The sequence below is a fragment of the Neolamprologus multifasciatus genome, chromosome 6 (assembly GCF_963576455.1).
Source record: "Neolamprologus multifasciatus chromosome 6, fNeoMul1.2, whole genome shotgun sequence".
Classification (NCBI taxonomy): Eukaryota; Metazoa; Chordata; class Actinopteri; order Cichliformes; family Cichlidae; genus Neolamprologus; species Neolamprologus multifasciatus.
In genome coordinates this window covers 702,501-720,372 of record NC_140444.1, presented here as the reverse complement: position 1 = coordinate 720,372, position 17,872 = coordinate 702,501, and the positions used below count along the sequence as shown (strand labels likewise).

The following is a 17,872-nucleotide window of genomic DNA, read 5'->3' as shown; positions in this document are numbered from 1 at the left end:
GCTGCACATTCATCACTTTCATGCTAAGCGTGCAGCGATCGTGCTCCGCCCTCGTGCTCCGCCCTCGTGCTCCGCCCTCGTGCTCCGCCCTCGTGCTCCGCCCTCGTGTCGGAGTGAACCCCTGCTGTGCCGACCAATAAAAACTCAAAATCCAACCAAAAGAAGTTTTATTTTGTTTGTTTTGGTGGCTCAGCAGCAGACGGTCTGTAAACAGCAGAAATATTCAGTCAGAATGATGAAACTTTGTTTCCACATTATTGGAGAAGCTTCGTGAACGAGTCACATCTTCAGGAGGAAGTGCGTTTTATTTTGAAAGAGTTTAACTTCTTTTCCGAGCTGCTGGAAGTTCGTGGAGGCCGTCCCTTCAAGTCTTCAGCCCCTCCCTCTGCTCGTCGTAGCCCTGCACACAAACGCTCGGTCAGTCACCGCCTGAGCTGCTGACAGGTGAGCTGTGCCCCGCCCACCACCGCTCACCTTACGCCGCTGAGCCAGGTCCTCCTTTAAGGCCGCGATGGTGTTGTGCTTCTGCTCCACGATGGCCTACAAAGGTCAGACATGTGAGCGTTTATCTGCACGTCTTCGCGTTAACGATTGGCCTCCTGTAAACGTGCGAGCGCCGTCTTTACCTCCAGCCTGCCGGCGGCGCCGCCTGCTGCCGTCGGATCGGCGCTGGAGGCCGAGAGCGCGGCGCACAGCTGAGCCTCCTTCTTCTCCAAGGTTTCGGTGAGCGCTGCCAGCTTCCTCTCCAACATCATCGCCTTCAGCTCGCTCCTCTGCTGCACGTCCATGATGGCGTCCCTCTGCTTCTTCAGCAGCTCGTCGCGCTCCTGCTGCACCTGCGGGACGCCGACATGGTCACACCGTCAACATCATGGATGAAGGCGGGAGAGGAGACGATGGGTTACCTTCTCAGAGGCCTGCAGCAGCAGGTCGTGCTCCAGGGTCAGATCTCGCAGTTCCCTCTCCACGACCTTCATCTGAGCTCGGCTCTCCTGTCAGCGATGACATCATCAGTTACTTACAGTGGTGTGCAAACGTAAGTAAGTAAGTAAAATTTTATTTATATAGCACATTTCTAGATAAAAGATCACAAAGTGCTTTACAAGGTAAAAAAACCCCCAAAAAAACAGTCAAAAGTTAACAAAATGCAATTTTAAAAAGATGTTTTTAGCTGTTTTTTAAAAGTAATCACTGAGTCTGCAGATCTTAAGTTCTGAGGAAGAGAATTCCACAGTCTGGCGGCCACAGTAGCAAAAGCTCTATCACCCTCTCTATCATCACGTTTGATTTTTCTTCACACATCATCTGTTGTTTGGAGCAGCTCATTTAAATGTCACAGCAGACGAACATGATGATGTTTGAGACGTGAGATAAGTTTACACAAAGTGAGCGACAGTTGATCCAAGTCAGGCAGGTGCAGATGTTCAGACACCTTTGTTGTTTTGTTGAGTGTGTGACTGGTTGTGTAAAGCACTTTGGGGTCCAGTAAGGCGCTATACCAGCGGTCTCCAACCTTTTTTGCGCCACGGACCGGTTTATGCTCCACAATATTTTCATGGACCGGCCTTTAAGGTGTCGCGGATAAATACAACAAAACAAAACTAGAACCGGTACCGAAAAAAAGAAGATTTATTCATAACACACGTGAAAAGACCCAGGAAAACAAAGTAAACGATAAAAACGATAACAAAATAACGCTGAAAACTATACATTTCACACCTGAGCCTCAACTCTCGCGGCCCGGTACCAAACGACTCACGGACCGGTCCGAGGCCCGGGGGTTGGGGACCGCTGTGCTACAGCACGACTGGAAAGCCAGCTGCAATTTGGAATAAACTGCTGAGACTCATGAAACTAAAATTGAGGACGTAACAGGAGGCGGCGTGCACAGCAGGCCCAGAGAAACACTACCCACAGTACAATTTGGTGGCGTTCCCATCATGCTGTGGGGCCATGGGCCCAGTGCCGTTACTGGGAATCTCATTAAAGTTGAGGGTCGCGTGGATTCCAGTCACGGTCCAGAACACCTTCATCCAGCATCCAGACTCATTGGCAGCTACAGGAAGCCTTCAGAGGCTGTTAATGCTGCAAAGGTCGGATCTAAATACTGATTTTTCTGTTGCGGCGCCCAAATCTCTGCACCTGCCTGATTTAGATCAACTGCTGCAAACTTCCTGTGAATCCTACAAACTTCATCTCACGTCTCAAACATCGTTTGTCTGCAGTGACATATTTAAACGAGACTGTTGATCCAAACAACCGATGATTCATGAAGAGACGCCTGCAGGCGCGTGAAGCTCAGCGTCACCTGTTGGGTCATGAATCTGTTTCCTGTACTGGTTTAGTTTAATATTGATCATCTGCTTCTATTGATTACATTTATGTTATTATTATTGTAATGGACTGATGCCGGTCGTCCATATTAAATGTCAGTTGAAAGTGGGAGGAGCTAAAGCAGCTTGTTTCAGAGGATGAGATAAAGAAGGATTATTCTGAGCTGTGACTACAATTAAAAATATTAATAATAAATATATTATTTATTATATTATTTATTACATTATATTTATATTATATTTATATTATAATATTTATATTTATTATATTATATATTTATTATATTAATTATTTATTTATTAAACAATAAAAATATTGTTTTGTTTTCCAGGTTCTGCTCTGATGAGGGCGAGCGACTTCCACCTGTGAACTCGTAGCTTAGCGACAGTTGGGCCACGAGGGGCGTGAGGTCACGACCATGTGACCTGGTGGTGCTTTCTCCCAATGAGCCGCATGAGTCTATAAAGTCATTAACAGGAAAAACGCTCTGCACCATTCTAGTGATGCTAGCAGCCTCGGGCGCAGGGGCGGGGCCTATCAACGCCATGGTGGGGGGAGGTGGAGCTTTTAGCAACGCACCAGCATCTGGGCCTTGCAGCGGTTGTGCTCCTCCAGCCGGCGGCGCAGCTCGGCCAGATCCCGCTGGGCCTCGGGCTGAGCCTCCTTCAGGCGTCTGTTCTCCTCCTGAGCCTTGGAGAACTCTCGGCACACCTGAGCCTGCTGCTTCTGCGCCTCCGTCAGCTCCTCCTACCAAACACAGGAAACAGCGTGAAGACAGACGGCCACGCCGCTGGCAGGTCTCAGCTTTATCGAGCAGCGAGCCCCAAACAAAAAGCAGCATTATGGGAAATGTAGGACCCAGAATTTAACAGCAAGTTTCCTTTCATTTCAGTTTCTGCAGCAAACATGCAGAAGATATTTTACCTTGTAAAGAACTCGCTTATGTGTAAGAACCTTGAATCTGCGTGCCTGTGCTCCACCCACCGCACGCCTCCTGAGTCACAGCCTTGAAGTCGCCGTCCCGCTCACGGGTCTCACCTTGAGCGTCCTCTGGTCTGTCAGCAGTCTCTCCCGAGTGGACGTGAAATGCTCCTCGACTCTCCGCAGAGCTCGGTCGTGCTCCTCAATCAGAGCCGCCTCTCGACTCTTCATCCTCTCGTCGAGCTCGGCGACCGCCGCCTGACGCTTCTCCTCCTCCTCCTGGATCATCATCTGCATCTTCTTATGATACTTCACCTCGATGTCTGCGCAGGGAGGGAAACCGCAGCAGTTATGAAGGAAGATCAACGGAGAGGAAGGAGTGCACGTGGGGGAAAGGAAACGAGGAGATCGGTGTCCCAGGGCTGAAAGGTCACCTGATCGGCGCCGAGCTCACAGGTGTTCTTACCTCTGATCCTGTGCTCGTAGTGGTTGGTGAGCTCCATCAGCTCCGTCTGATGTTTCTGTGAAGGAGGAAGTGACATCACCGAGGTGTCCAGGTGTAAAAGTGTTAAATGGATTTAGGGGCAGCGGCTCACCAGCTGCAGCGCTTTGACGTGGCTCTCGATGTGGAACTTCTTCTCCGTGAGCTCCGCCTGCAGACCCTGAACGTTTCTGTGCAGCGCGATCTCAGACTGCACGTGCTTCTTCTCGACCAGCGAGGACGCAGAGACGTCCTCCATCTTCAGCTCAGTGATGGCGTTGTGCTGCTCAGACAGGACGTGCTTCAGCTTCCGCTTGTAGACCTGGACAGTGACCAAGGACGGGTCAGGACTAAGATTAAGTTGAGATAAAGTCAGGATTAGGGCACAATAAACCTCCAGCTCACTTCGATCTCGACTCGGTGGCGCTCCTCAGCCTCATCTCTCTCCCGGCTCCTGTTCCTCAGCTCGGCCTTCGTCTTGTCCAGGTTCCTCTTGGAGATCTCCCAGAAGGCCTGGATCTTGTCTCTCTCCAGCTGGAAGTAGCTCTTCTCCTCTTGCTCGCGGTCCAGCTCCTCCCGGAGGTGGATGATGTGTTCCTCCAGCTGGAGGTCAGACACACTCAGGTCACTGAAACGTAACGCTTAAAACTGCAGTTTGCAGGAAATACACAGAGCCTCAAACTTCCTCTGATTGTGGTGTTTCAGGCTGAGGTTACAGGTGTACCTAATGAAGTGGACAGTGTACTTGTTATTTTAGATCATAATCGGGCCTGTTAGTGTTGGACTGTGGCCCGGGCCGGGCCGCGGACCCCCTGATGGACCCCCTCACACCTCCACACACTGTGAGAGGCTAACGTTAGCACCGTTAGCAGCTCTGACCTGATCCTTGGACATGTCCTCCGTGGACAGACCGTCCATCACCGTGGAAGACTTCACGTTCCCGCCCTTCTTCTTGCTTTTAGCCTTCGGCGGCTGAGGACACAAACGTAAGAGGCGCGTGACGTTCCGCTCATCGGGATAACAGGCTAGAGCTAAGCTAACATGCTAACAACAACATGACTGAGAAAAACACCGGTTAAAGTAAAACTTTACTCACCATCGCGACGCACTGCGCAGACTCACAGGGATCCGGAAACTTTAATTATCCTGACAGAAAACTGCGGCTGGAGTTAAACACGTTAGCTGTTAGCTATCTGAGCCTCAGCTCCACTAGCAACAAAAGACGCTGTCATGGCAACGCAGGACCGTATCACGTGTGTGTGTGTGTGTGTGTACGGGTATTAATATCTTCGTGGGGACCAAGAATTCGAGGTTTACTATACTTGTGGGGACCAACAGCCCCAATTTTGAGACTAAAAATGTGGTTTTAGCGTGAAGGTTTGTGTTCGGCGTTCATTTTAGATGGTTCTGGAAACCTTTGTGTCAATTAGATGCTCCCACAAGACATGAATAACCCACGTGTGTGTGTGTGTTGTGCCTTGTACAGTTTTCTCTTATAAATTATATTTAAAGTCTTAAACTGATGATTTTTGGTCATCAGGCCTCTGAGAGAAAATTTGAGAACAAATTTTTATTTGAATCATTTGTAAGCAGAAAAAACTTGAAGCATGAATATTTCTCGCTGGTTTAGTTTATTATTATTTTGCAGTGATTCTGAAATAAACTGACATCATTATAAATTTACACATAATATTAAAGATCTGCATCTGCTGCTCCAGCCTGTTCGTCATTTTTAAGACGTTTTGTACATAAACTGAAAATAATTAGACTGTATCTAAAAGATGGAAATGGTCTCTCCGGGGCATGTGGGAGGGGCTCCTGTGTTCTGATTGGATAGAAGTTGCTGAGGAAAGCGCTGATCTCGGTAAACTGCTTCCTGATTGGTTCATGGTTCAGGTCTGACTAAATGAAAGTAAATTTTTGGAGGTGATGGTCCTTCGATAGTAAGGGAGGAGCAGGACGCGGGGGAGGAGTCTCAGTCAGACCCGCCCCTCACCCATGATAACTGGTTTAAAGAAGTCGGGAGGAGCTCCGCAGCTGCTTTCTATCTGCAGAGGATTCTGGGTAAGGTAATACACGCAGGTGTCGGAGGCGTGTCCTTCAGGTCGGGGCCTGCTGGTTGCTGACGTCGGAGCAGCAGTACGGGGTTTCCACCTTGCACTCAGGGGCTGGGCCGGGCTCCACGTCGGCGTGTCCGATCTCCTCGTAGACCACCTCGCTCAGCACCGCCCTCGTGTCCCTCGCTGCTTTCTCTGCTTTCCACAGTCTCAGAGTCAACATGGACGACAGCACCAGTGCAGCTCCTGCCAGCACGCCAACAGGAACTTTCCACAAGTCTGAGGCGGGCGCTGTGTCGGCACCTGCAGCCGCCGCCTTCCGGTCAGGGTCGTCCTTTCTCCCCGTGACGGTTTGATCCACCACGCTGGGGTCTGTGGTCACCTTCAGATAGGCGGTCTTCCTCTCGTTGCACAGATACATCGAAGTATCAGACTCCACAACGTTCCTGATAAGCAGCTCGTTGTTGTCACGGGAACCGAAGCGCTCCGAACTGCTGATCACGTGACCGTCGCTGACGGTGAGAAGAGTCACCCGGGTGCCTCTTATAGCTCGGCTCCAGGTCACATGTCCCTGAGCGTGAGGACAGGTGAGCACAGCGTCCGTGTGCTGCCGAGCGCTGACTGTGGGGAGTCCTGTCAAAAAAGCAGAAATGATGACGTCACACGTCTGATTCACGCCGCGCTGACCGCCCGCCCTTCCTTCCTTCCTTCCCTCCAGTTATTTTCATCTTTAAACATTTAAAGGACATTTCCTCTTTGTCTATCTTTAGTCTGTTGTTTCATGTTACGCTTTATTTAAATAAAAACTTGGACTGTTGTTGAGATTCAGGAGCCTGAGGAACCAACAAACTGCTCTCTGACAGGAAGCAGCCTTCAGAGCTCTGATGGACGTCTCTGCGATGTGTTTAAACGTCTTTACTTTAAATCTTTGCATTTTATTCATTTTGCTTCTGAAGGCGACAGACTTGAGTTTTCTGGATTTGTTGACCTGATAATAAAAATTCTGCTTGTTTGATTTGTCGTTTAGTTCCGTCTCCGTGACTCTGCTGTGACATTTGTCAGGTATGTCACGCATAGATCAGGTGTATTAAAGCACCACTGGCAGCACAGAGCTCATAGTAAAACCTACAACCTGAATTTATCTCCTATAATAAGAAGGTTAGTTTGCTTTAATAAGTTTATGTGAGTTGTGCCAGTGCAGTGATCCACAGTCAGAGTCAGCAGGTATAAGCCGGCCTCTCTGATGATGTCATTATGTTCTGGGGTTAAAACCACCGTGAGCTGCAGGAGGTGTCCCCGGTGTCCCTGTGGACGTCGTTATGGTCATTATGGACAAACTGTGATTTGTGAACACAGGCCCCTCCCAATTATGAGCGTTGAAGTCTCCCAGCAGAACGATGGAGTCCCCCCCCCCCCACCAGGTGACTCCACGTAGGTAATCTGAACTGCGTTTGTCATGTAGCAGTCAGGACGCTGACCCAGAGCTGCAGGGAAGCAACTCTCTCATGGCCTGAGGGGATACAGGTACCAGCCCCCGCCTCGTGCCCAGGGCGACTGCAGGAACTTGGTTCCACTGCCCAGCTGTATCTAGCTGCGATCTCCCAGCCACCTACAGTTGGGCCATGGGCGGAGCCCCACAGGACTGACTCCATTGGCTCCTCTCCTCAGACTCCTGCCCTGCAACCTGAACCCAGTGAGCAGTGGAAAAATGGACTGCTGGAGTTTTGTTTCTTTTCTTTTTTAAATTAAAACACTTCATCCGATGTTACAGCCTGGATGCTGAAGCATTTTAAACCTGCATTCTTAGTTCTGCCAGCAGGGGGCGATGGAGAGACGTCTGTGAGGACAGTTCTGCTGATCTCTGAGCTTAGTCAACACCTCCCTGCTGCTTTCAGGTCTGTGTGAATAAAACAAGTTTATTTTGGAAGTTTTGGTCTCGTTTGAGTCGCAGGAGGCAGCGAGGGTTCAGGGCAGCGCTGGAAGTGTGGTTGTGTGTTTAGGCTCAGTTTCTCAGTCACTGACTCATGGTTAAAAACACAGCGAGCCCCACAGAGAGGAAACCTGCACGTGGATCAAACAGCTCCAGAAACAGCGTCTAAACTTTCATATTCATTCTCTTAACACCGACTCCAGTTTCTGTCCTTTTGTTCTGCTTCATATACTCGTCATATAACAGCCTTTATCTTCCTTAGATAAGCAGAGGAAAGTGTTACATTGTTGCAGCTGTAATCGTGATAACACGCTGACGGAGGCGTTCTTACCTGCAGCGCCGTGACAGACGTGGACACACAGGAGAAGGCCGGCGTAGAGCAGCATCTCTGCAGGCGTCTGAGTGACAGCAGCGCTTCTATGAAAGAGGAACTTCTGAGTGATGGGTGGCACTTATGGCGCGGCTGCAAACACTCACTCCTAATTTGCTGACATCACACAGAGTGATTTTTGAACAAAAACAATGTTTTTAAAACACTATTTTCTCTAGTTTTGTGCCAAACCCATATTAAAGTTCCTCATTTACATGTTTTTATCATCTTAAGTTATTTCAAACGGGACCAGTTAAACAGCAGGTAGGACTCGCCCTGGCGCTCTCCACCCTGCAGCGACCCTCATGAACGCCGTTTTGGGATCAACCTGATCTCTCTGGTCTTGATTTGCAGATACAGTCCTGATCAAAAGTTTCAGACCATTTGAAAAATGACAAAAATCATATTGACTGATCTTAACAGGGTTCCAGAGCCGATCCAGGCAGGATGGAACCTCTCTAAACTTCAGCTTCCTGTTCTCACTGACAGATCTCAGAGCCACGTTCAGTCACTCTCACCTTTCTTCATCGTTCTGATGCTCAGTTTGGACCTCAGCAGCTCGCCTTCACCACGTCTACACGTCTGCATGCGCCGAGCTGCTGCTGTGTCTCATATTTGAGTGAACATGAACCGTTTGGTTTCAGCCACGTGAACACATGTCAGCTTTTATTTTTAGACAACTTCCTGTCAAAGACAAACTCTTACAACATCACATTTGTCTTCTGTACATCAGAGTTCATGTTTCTTGCCTCTAAAACATTTTATTTTCATTAAATATGGCGTCTTCAGTCGGCGCCGAGGCTCTACGGTCGGTCCGTGCCGCTCGGTCGGCCGGTCTTTGATAAATCTCCAAACGACGCGGTGGCCGAGCCTCGCTTCGCCGGTTTGGCCTGAAAGAGAAAAAACGCTGAAGTCATGGATCTGAACTCAGGTTTTTCTAAAAGCAGCAGCTGTTTGTTATTCTGCCACGATGGCGTCCTAAAGATGGAGGTCGCTCCACCGTGAACGCAGCAGAAACAGACTGAAGCGCACGGAGCACCAGGTGTTCTCACCTGAGACTCGTGAGGCTTCCAGCCAATCATGTAGAGGATCTCAAAGGTGGCGGGGACGGAGCCGTCCTCGCTGCCGTACATCTCTGAAACATGAGACAAACACAGTGACACATGAAGCGCCGCGCTGTGACTAACGCTTCAGCCTGACGCGTCACTGATGAGCAAACAACACGAGTGGAAAGCAGAAGTGTCAGAAACAGCGTCGGCTCTGACTTCAGTGTTTCAGAACCTTCTCACGTCAGTAGAACGCGGCAGACTGATTCCCTCGCGTGCACCGGGCGGTACGAACAAAATCGGCCGGTCCACACATTTTGTGAATCTGACGCTACTAACACTCATCAGTGTATCACATGTCATTTAGCACCAATCAGACAGCAGCTCAGACTCACCTTTGTAAATCGCTGCAGCTGCTAAGATGGTGTCTCTGTGCAGCAGCGACTTCCTGTTCCACGCGCAGTTACTCTCACCCATACCTGCACACAGCACAAACACTGCACTTTTAAACTTTGACCTTTGATCTAAAGTTTGTTTAAACTAACAGCCTCACGAATGATCAAACCGCAGTGAGGTCATCAGACTGTTTTAGTTTAAACAGCGAATCCTGAACCGCTCTCTTATTCAGGAGGAGCCTCTGCCGCTCGGTTTGAAGCCTGTTTGCAGGTAAATGAAAGCAGCACGTTCACTGATGAGCCGCCATGCTGGGACTCGTCACCTAAAGCTCTGTGCTGACGACTCTGAGTCGCTGTGATCAAACTGAAGTCGTCATTTCTGGCTCTGCACTCATCAGCTGCAGATCCTCAGCGTGCAGTTCGCTTTGCTTCCACGTGAGGACGACTGTGGAGCCACGTTTGAACGTTTCAGGAACGCCGTGATTCAAACGAATGATTCCCAGCTCGTACCTTGTAAATCCGTCATGACTTCCATGATTCCTGGATAATGAACCTGAATGTCATCGATGTCCTGGAACAAAGAGGCGGAGGGGTCAGAGGTCACTGTGAGCTGATGTTAAACATTCTGCGTGTTTAACGAACGCGGCCACGCTGACTCACCACAGTGAGCATGTTGAAGCCAGCTTGGCCCAGCAGGTTTCCCAGGTCGGTGACGGCGGTGTAGGGGGAGATGTGGGGCGAGAACCCGCCCTCCCGCTCCGTCTCGGCCAGCTGCAGGGAACAGCGCAGCTCGTAGAGCGTCTCGCCGCCCACCATCGCGCCGATGAACACCCCGTCCGGCTTCAGCACCTGGTGGATCTGAGAGGACGGCGCACAGTGAAACGTTAGCGGGCGAGCTGCAGTCAGTCGTGGTATCGCAACAGGTTCATCTCACCTGTCTGAGAGCGCCGGGCAGGTCGTTGATCCAGTGCAGACTGAAAAGCATGAAGCTCAGCTGCAGTTTTAATGAGCACATGATGTTCATAACAAACCCTGGTGACCTCTGACCCTGTCAGTCTAGACCCACTTTATTTCATACATTTGATTTTTTAACCTTAAAATCACTCGCTGCATTTCTGGACATAAAATCTAACGACATGATTATCGGTAATCATTTATTTACGATGTCCTTCAGTTCTATTAGCAACCATTTAAAATATATGATGAATTTAATCTTTTCAAACTGTGACTGAGATAATCAGCACGAATCACATGATTAATATATTTGACTTCATTTACATTAAACAGTGTAAAAGAAACATAAACGGGCTGCAAACAGGAAGATGCTGCCAACACCGGAAACGTGCACACAAATTATAAAAAAGACACAAAAAACAAGAAAACATGAACCTGACATAAAACACTGCTGCAGGAAACCATTAAAAAAGCTCAGCCGCCATCTCGTGGCTGAAGTTGGTACTGCAGCAAACAGTCGGTCACTCAAACCTTTTCTGTGAAACGAGCTGCACTGAAACGAGCTGCTGTGAAACGAGCTGCACTGAAACGAGCTGCTGTGAAACGAGCTGCTGTGAAACGAGCTGCACTGAAACGAGCTGCACTGAAACGAGCTGCTGTGAAACGAGCTGCACTGAAACGAGCTGCACTGAAACGAGCTGCACTGAAACGAGCTGCTGTGAAACGAGCTGCACTGAAACGAGCTGCGCTGAAACGAGCTGCACTGAAACGAGCTGCTGTGAAACGAGCTGCTGTGAAACGAGCTGCGCTGAAACGAGTTGCGCTGGAACGAGCTGCTGTGAAATGAGCTGCTGTGAAACGAGCTGCGCTGAAACGAGCTGCTGTGAAACGAGCTGCACTGAAACGAGCTGCTGTGAAACGAGCTGCTGTGAAACGAGCTGCACTGAAACGAGCTGTGAAACGAGCTGCACTGAAACGAGCTGCAGTGAAACGAGCTGCACTGAAACGAGCTGCACTGAAACGAGCTGCTGTGAAACGAGCTGCACTGAAACGAGCTGCACTGAAACGAGCTGCTGTGAAACGAGCTGCACTGAAACGAGGTGCTGTGAAACGAGCTGCTGTGAAACGAGCTGCTGTGAAATGAGCTGCACTGAAACGAGCTGCACTGAAACGAGCTGCTGTGAAACGAGCTGCTGTGAAACGAGCTGCTGTGAAACGAGCTGCACTGAAACGAGCTGCACTGAAACGAGCTGCACTGAAACGAGCTGCTGTGAAACGAGCTGCACTGAAACGAGCTGCTGTGAAACGAGCTGCACTGAAACGAGCTGCTGTGAAACGAGCTGCTTTGAAACGAGCTGCACTGAAACGAGCTGCACTGAAACGAGCTGCACTGAAACGAGCTGCTGTGAAACGAGCTGCACTGAAACGAGCTGCACTGAAACGAGCTGCTGTGAAACGAGCTGCACTGAAACGAGCTGCTGTGAAACGAGCTGCTGTGAAACGAGCTGCACTGAAACGAGCTGCACTGAAACGAGCTGCTGTGAAACGAGCTGCTGTGAAACGAGCTGCACTGAAACGAGCTGCACTGAAACAAGCTCTGGTACTCACGCCAAGCTGCTCACTACCAGGTCGAAGGTGTTTTCTTTGAACGGCAGAAACTCCTCGTCAGCCAGGACGCAGTGAGTCGGGATCTCGCTCGGCCTCCTCCGTCTCTGATCAGAAAACAACATTCACATATGAAATTACAGCTTCAAACTCCTGCCCCCATCTTTGATATCTGAGTACGAGTCTAAGGACCCACCAGAGACTGCTGGGAAACGTCTGTCAAGCAGAAACGCTGCACCACCTCCTGCGGGACACATCGTCAGCACAGAGCTCATCATCACAGCGGTGAAACTCGTGCAGCGCACACAGACACAGGCAACAAACATCTGAGCTCATGTTTAACGTTCTGCTCATCTCCCGCTCTCTGCTTTTATTCTTTGACTCTGACAGCAGCTTTGCATGATTCACAGCTCAGAATAATCCATCTTTTTCTGATTCTGTCTGAAATGTTTTAGCTCCTGTCTCCACTTTGTGCTGATTGACCGACTCTGGGAAGCCTACAGAGGGGCAGCACCCAGAGCCGAAAGCTGTGCGTCTGTACCGGAGCTGTTATACGTTCAGTTTTATCTCAGTGTTTTTATTACTGTGCTGTCGTCTGCAGCTGTCAAAGCTGCTGACTCTGAGTCTCATATTCACCTCAGACAGTCTGTGATCGCACAAATCCAAAACTATAACTAAGAGTTCCTCTATAACTTTATTTATTTTGGTTTCCCAACCTCACAAAATGATTTCAGGGTTTCTATTTGATTGTTTTGGTGAACTACAGACAGTTTGTGGAGATGACCATATAAGGAGATCTAAACGACATCAGCTCGTTACTGAGGTAACAAAGACTCGTCTGAGGCCTTTTCTGCACACTGAGCTCGTGACTTTATGTTTATCGTGTTTAACATGAGCAACAGTGACGTCATAACAGAAACAGCAGAGCTTTAACTTGAGCTCATCAGTTCATCTCTGATCAGGAACTCCTGTAGCTGCTGAATACATGTGACTTGGTCACAGCGGTGACCTCAGATCACCAATGGGCGCATGCACACACACACACACGCACACACACACACACACACACACACGCACACACACACAGACACACACACACACACGCACACACACACTGTACTTTGCTTAAATGCTCTGCGATGTGACTTCTTCCTCCGCCGATGTCCAGCGCCAGAGGAAACGTCCTGAGGAGACAGGAAGACAAACGGTGACTTTATTTTATCCTGTCTTCCTTCTCTCACCCCAACCAATCACAGCAGATGGCCCCGCCCCTCCCTGAGCCTGGTTCTGCTGGAGGTTTCTTCCTGTTAAAAGGGAGTTTTTCCTTCCCACTGTCGCCAAAGTGCTGCTCATAGGGGGTCATATGATTGTTGGGTTTTTCTCTGCATGTGTTATCGTAGGTCGACCTTACAGTATAAAGCGCCTCGAGGCGACTGCTGTTGTGATCGTTGCTATAGAAACAAAACTGGAGTGATCTGGCTGTGTGAACGTTTCCTGCTCTTTGACCTCGTCAGATGATTTCTACGACTTTTGTCTCTCTGTGGTTAAACTGTGTGAAACGTGGGTCCAGCCGCCTCGTCATGAACTCACCGTGCGATGTCGTAAACCCGATCGGCCACTCGACTCCCGACCTGCAAACCAACAGCACAGGACGTCTGATCAGCGTGGCTGAGTCTGGTTGTTATAATGAAATCATTTAGGAACAACGTGTGATTCATTCAGGGAAGTCATCACTGATGGTGACGTCAAACCCAGCTGCAAATTCTGATCTCATTCTCTATGATCCAGATGTTTGATGAGGCTGAGGACCAGCTGAAGATGGACATAAGAGAGACCGCTCAGGGTCAGAGAGGCTGACCTGGTCTGAGCGTGTGCAGAGGGAGGGTGGAGGATGAAGATGGAGCTGCAGGCAGACCAGGACATTTGTGGTGCACATCAGTCAGGACATCTCTAATTACACATGCATAACTACACGCGTGCAGAGCACACAGAAAACTGACCACAATTCTAACAATGGCGGCTTAAATTTGACAGACTTCAGTTCCCTAAATGATGCTTTCAACAAAGTGGATTAAAGGCGTCTATCTGGACTCTCTCATCACGTCTTTCCACATCTGGGCAGCTGAGACTCAAACTGTCATCAGCAGACTCTTTGATCTGTGAACATCACTGTTCTCCACAGAGATGTTATATTTGGAACATCTGTAACATTCTTTAAAGAATAAATCGCCCTTCTTTGAAACCTGATCTAATGATGGGATTCTTCAATAACACTGGCTCTTCCTTCCAGGTGTAACATCCCCACACCTGTCCAGGCCCCGCCCTGTCCTGACAGAGTCTCCTTCAGGTGTGATGTGTTTTTCCTCTTGTAGATTAGGTCTCTTCATCTCCTCCTTCCATTTCTTTCTGGACTCGTGTTGTCGAGGGCGCTGACTGGATAAAGGTTCGGTCTTTGCCACAAAACAATCCTCCTCACTAACAAAGTGAAGGAGATTAAATTTAAGCTCATTCATAGATTTGATCCTGTTAAAGCTTCCTTCAAACACAGAAGAGCGATACAGAAACATTTACTCAGCTTTTATGGAAACATGTCGTTAGTTTCATCTCTGACAGCATCTTTACTGACTCTCGTGCGTTTCCCTCATCGATCAAACTCCACATCTGGAAATGTAAGCTGTCCACTCAGGACAGAAACAGAAAGTTTGATCCTGTCACAACAAGAAAGCTTTAACAACACGTTTAATCTGTGTTTCTGTCCTGTGTGTTCACTTATACACACTCTTGCACTGTTATAATTGGGAATACAGTTGTGCAGCGTGTTCTCCGTGTGTTGTGTTTGTTGTTAAAGTTTCTGTTGAAATAAAGTTGGAGAAACAAAGACACCGGACAGGTGTGTGGGTCGGGCTCACCTCCTGCCTCAGGTAGTCGTACTGCTGGCTGTCCTGCAGCTGAGCGGCCCAGTCCTTCTGCCTCTGCTTCATCTGCCTGCTGAACACGTTCATGCGGCCTCCGCCCGACAGCCCGGAGCGCCCGGCCCCCGGTGGCCCGGTCCCGCTGAGACCGGCCCAGCCGCCCGCGGAGCTCGCAGGGCCGCCGAGCCGCAGGAGCCTCCGACACAGCCTGCAGCTCATCCCGCGGAACAAACTCACAGACACCAACACGGAGACTTCCGGTCCTCCACACCGGGTCACCTCCGAGGGGAGAGACCCAAAACCCGGACCGGCCTCCGCTGAGCTCACCGGAAACCCCGGAGACGGATCACAGCCTGAGAACGGAAGTAAAATTGAATAAAATAAGATCAAAAAATGACTTAAATTAAAAAATAAAATAATATATAAACAATACAGTGATAATTAAATTAATAAAATAATTTGCGTTTGTTTGCTGCGTCACTGTTTAAACCGCGTTTCGCTCCTGTTTGTCCCACTTCGCTCGCCTTAGAGAAAGGGGCGGGGCGGAGCAGAGGACGCTACAGCGTTGCATGCTGGGTAAACACATGTGTGAGATCGCGGAGGAGCGGACACTGTGTCGGTAAAGTTTCACCAGTTTCTGAGTTTAATTTAAAGCTCACGATGTTTCAGGTCTTTCAGATGTTTCGAGCGTAGACGTGCTGCTTCCGGTCCTCTCGAGTGTTTCCTGTGCTCTCAGCTATTTCCGGTGTCTCCAGGTTGTAAACATGAAAACAGAAAACCAGGCTGAGGTGTGCGGCGCAAACTGAGCCATGATTTCAAACCTGATCCTCTTTAAAACCTCAAAGTTTCAGAGGATGAAACAGACAAGAGCACAGATCAGATCAATAATAACGGTGAGATCGATAATGACCATCAGATCGATAATGACCGCGTCGGCGCTGCAGGCTGAGCTGATACTGATACCTGTGAGGTCATCACCGGTTGCTGCGTCGGTTCGCACACGTCTGTGACGACAGTGAGAAATAAAGGGCGTGTTTACCTCTCATGACCTCAGCTGGACCTCAGCTCCTGCCTCCTCGGACGATCACAGCCTGGAGCCTGTCCCAGCGCTCACCCGGCGAGAGGCGGGTCCACCCGGGCAGGTAAACGCAGCATGCAGGAGGAAGCTGGAGAACTCAGAGGGAACCCAGGCAGGAGCCGGGACAACCAGCAGGTTCTAACCCCGAGCTGTGACCGGCCTGCTGCACAGACTGCTCCTGCACGGGGGACAAAGTGTGGTCGGCCTGGAGCTCGCAGGAGGCAGGAGCGAGTCTCCGTCCTTCAGGACCAGAAGATCCAGCGGAGGTCATGAAGAAGAAGGACTGGCGCTGTACACACTGACATCACAGAGTTCATGTTGTCCACCGCTGCACGTTTCTGTGCTCCGTGTCATTGTTGGCATTAAAATTATGTTTTAAAACGTTTTTAATTCTACGACCTCATGAGTCCTACACGAGCCGGTGATTGTAGTAATGAGGATTACTGAATGACCCTGAATGCCACACGAGGCTCAGCGTTGGGTTTGAAGTCCGAGCAGAAACCAGCTCGGTGTCAAACGTGGTTTTAACGGGTTTCTGTTCTGCAGGTGACGCTGGGATTTCACCGCAATGTCGTCCAAAAAACGCCCAGACGGGGACGAGCGCTTCCTGCGGGTCCAGAAGGACCCGCGGTTCTGGGAGATGCCAGAGAGGCAGCGCAAGGTCAAGATCGACAAACGCTTTCAGTCCATGTTCCACGACGAGCGCTTCAAGGTCAAGTACACGGTGGACAAGCGAGGGCGGCCCATCAGCCACACCTCCGCTGAGGACCTGAAGCGCTTCTACAAACTGTCTGACTCCGAGGAAGAGGAGGAGGAGGAGGAAGCTGGCGAGGGCAAGAAAGCAGCAGAGGTGAAAAAGAAGAAGAAGAAGAAGAAGAAGGACGTTGGCGGCGCCAAAGCAGAGCAGCCTGAAGGAGCAGCGAGTCTCTCTGGAGGTCAGGAGATGTTTTCATGTTAATGAACACGCCGTTACCATAGCAACACTGTGTGGAGGATTGAGGGGTGTCCAGGTGACCTTTGACCCTGCTCGGGTAAGCGTGTCAGAAATGATTTGACCGTCTCTCTCCTGTTCGATGCTGATGCAGGTGATGAAGATGATGACGAGCAGCGGCCTGCAGAGGAGGATGAAGATGACCTAAGCGTCTCTGAGGAGGAGGAGGCGCAGAGTGACGAGGCGAGTGGATCTGAGGAGGAGGAGTCGGGCCTGGATTCGGGGGACGACAGCGACAGCGGGCCGGATCTGGCCCGGGGGAAGGGCAACATCGAGACGAGCTCGGACGAAGACGACGAGGACGACGTGGGCGCCGTCCTGAGGAAAGAGGAAGAGGAGATCGAACACGACTGGGGGGAGCTGTGCAAAGACGCGCCGCGGAGCGACGAGGTGATGCTGCGTGCGGTAAAGGCTGAAGGTCAAAGGTTAGTCTGCGCCACCGGGAAACGTTGCTAACACGATCTCACCGCAGGTGTCGGCGCGGCTCGCCGTCTGCAACATGGACTGGGACCGGCTGAAGGCCCGAGACCTGCTGGCTCTGCTCCAATCCTTCACGCCCAAAGGCGGCGCCGTGCTCTCTGTGAAGGTAAGGAGACCTGCGAGGGTTTGTCTGCGTGTGGGCGGAGCCAGGAAGGGCCGATGATCAGCACAGTGCATGCTGGGTTATGCTTGCAGATCTACCCGTCGGAGTTTGGGGAGGAGCGGCTGAAGGCGGAGCAGAGTCAGGGACCGATGGAGCTGAAGGCGCTGCCCGACGACTCGGAGGACGACACGGAGGAGGAGAGGTAATGATGATGT

General features: G+C 50.2%; 3 protein-coding genes and 1 pseudogene across 7 annotated transcripts in view; 1 reads left to right on the top strand and 3 right to left on the bottom strand.

Moving 5' to 3' along the window:
• Positions 1-150: 150 nt before the first annotated feature.
• Positions 151-4,980, bottom strand: LOC146516054 (dynein regulatory complex subunit 4-like). Of its 2 annotated transcripts, XM_085162667.1 has the most exons (11): positions 4,833-4,980; positions 4,616-4,708; positions 4,142-4,339; positions 3,852-4,058; positions 3,722-3,776; positions 3,373-3,578; positions 2,914-3,081; positions 906-992; positions 627-836; positions 475-540; positions 151-400 (listed from the first exon to the last, which is right to left on the bottom strand). In XM_085162667.1, exons 1-11 carry the CDS (start codon positions 4,833-4,835, stop codon positions 365-367), a joined length of 1,329 nt encoding a protein of 442 aa, XP_085018793.1. In that variant the 5' UTR covers positions 4,836-4,980; the 3' UTR covers positions 151-364. The 2 variants fall into 2 exon arrangements, with proteins under 2 accessions (XP_085018793.1, XP_085018792.1); XM_085162666.1 differs by having other exon boundaries at positions 151-540.
• A 241-nt stretch (positions 4,981-5,221) lies between these two features.
• Positions 5,222-8,593, bottom strand: LOC146516053 (uncharacterized; annotated as a pseudogene). The gene is made up of 2 exons (XR_014874532.1): positions 8,055-8,593; positions 5,222-6,426 (listed from the first exon to the last, which is right to left on the bottom strand). The product of XR_014874532.1 is annotated as an uncharacterized LOC146516053 (transcript).
• A 133-nt stretch (positions 8,594-8,726) lies between these two features.
• ndufaf5 (NADH:ubiquinone oxidoreductase complex assembly factor 5) lies at positions 8,727-15,348 on the bottom strand. Its single transcript, XM_085162670.1, has 11 exons — positions 15,003-15,348; positions 13,684-13,724; positions 13,214-13,277; positions 12,290-12,337; positions 12,097-12,200; positions 10,469-10,508; positions 10,195-10,392; positions 10,045-10,105; positions 9,535-9,618; positions 9,146-9,228; positions 8,727-8,983 (listed from the first exon to the last, which is right to left on the bottom strand). The coding sequence occupies exons 1-11, from the start codon at positions 15,222-15,224 to the stop codon at positions 8,897-8,899; spliced, it is 1,032 nt and encodes a 343-aa protein (XP_085018796.1). The 5' UTR covers positions 15,225-15,348; the 3' UTR covers positions 8,727-8,896.
• A 150-nt stretch (positions 15,349-15,498) lies between these two features.
• The window catches only part of esf1 (ESF1 nucleolar pre-rRNA processing protein), a 9,994-nt gene continuing 7,620 nt past the window's right edge, over positions 15,499-17,872 (top strand). For all 3 annotated transcript variants that reach the window (XM_085162663.1, XM_085162662.1, XM_085162661.1), the window contains exons 1-5: positions 15,499-15,624; positions 16,630-17,018; positions 17,169-17,464; positions 17,547-17,660; positions 17,750-17,859. In XM_085162663.1, coding sequence (XP_085018789.1) covers positions 16,652-17,018; positions 17,169-17,464; positions 17,547-17,660; positions 17,750-17,859 — 887 coding nt within the window. In that variant the 5' untranslated portion in view covers positions 15,499-15,624; positions 16,630-16,651. The remainder of the gene's footprint in view (positions 15,625-16,629; positions 17,019-17,168; positions 17,465-17,546; positions 17,661-17,749; positions 17,860-17,872) is intronic.

Coding starts and splice junctions, on each gene's coding strand:
- LOC146516054 (XM_085162666.1), bottom strand. Junction 3,777..3,851: donor ACGTCAAAGCGCTGCAGCTG/GTGAGCCGCTGC, acceptor CCTCCTTCACAG/AAACATCAGACGGAGCTGAT. Junction 837..905: donor TGCTGCAGGCCTCTGAGAAG/GTAACCCATCGT, acceptor GGCGTCCCGCAG/GTGCAGCAGGAGCGCGACGA.
- ndufaf5 (XM_085162670.1), bottom strand. CDS start 15,224: ATGAGCTGCAGGCTGTGTCGGAGGCTCCTGCGGCTCGGCGGCCCTGCG. Junction 13,278..13,683: donor CGGGTTTACGACATCGCACG/GTGAGTTCATGA, acceptor CTGTCTCCTCAG/GACGTTTCCTCTGGCGCTGG. Junction 9,619..10,044: donor AGTCATGACGGATTTACAAG/GTACGAGCTGGG, acceptor TGCTGTGTGCAG/GTATGGGTGAGAGTAACTGC.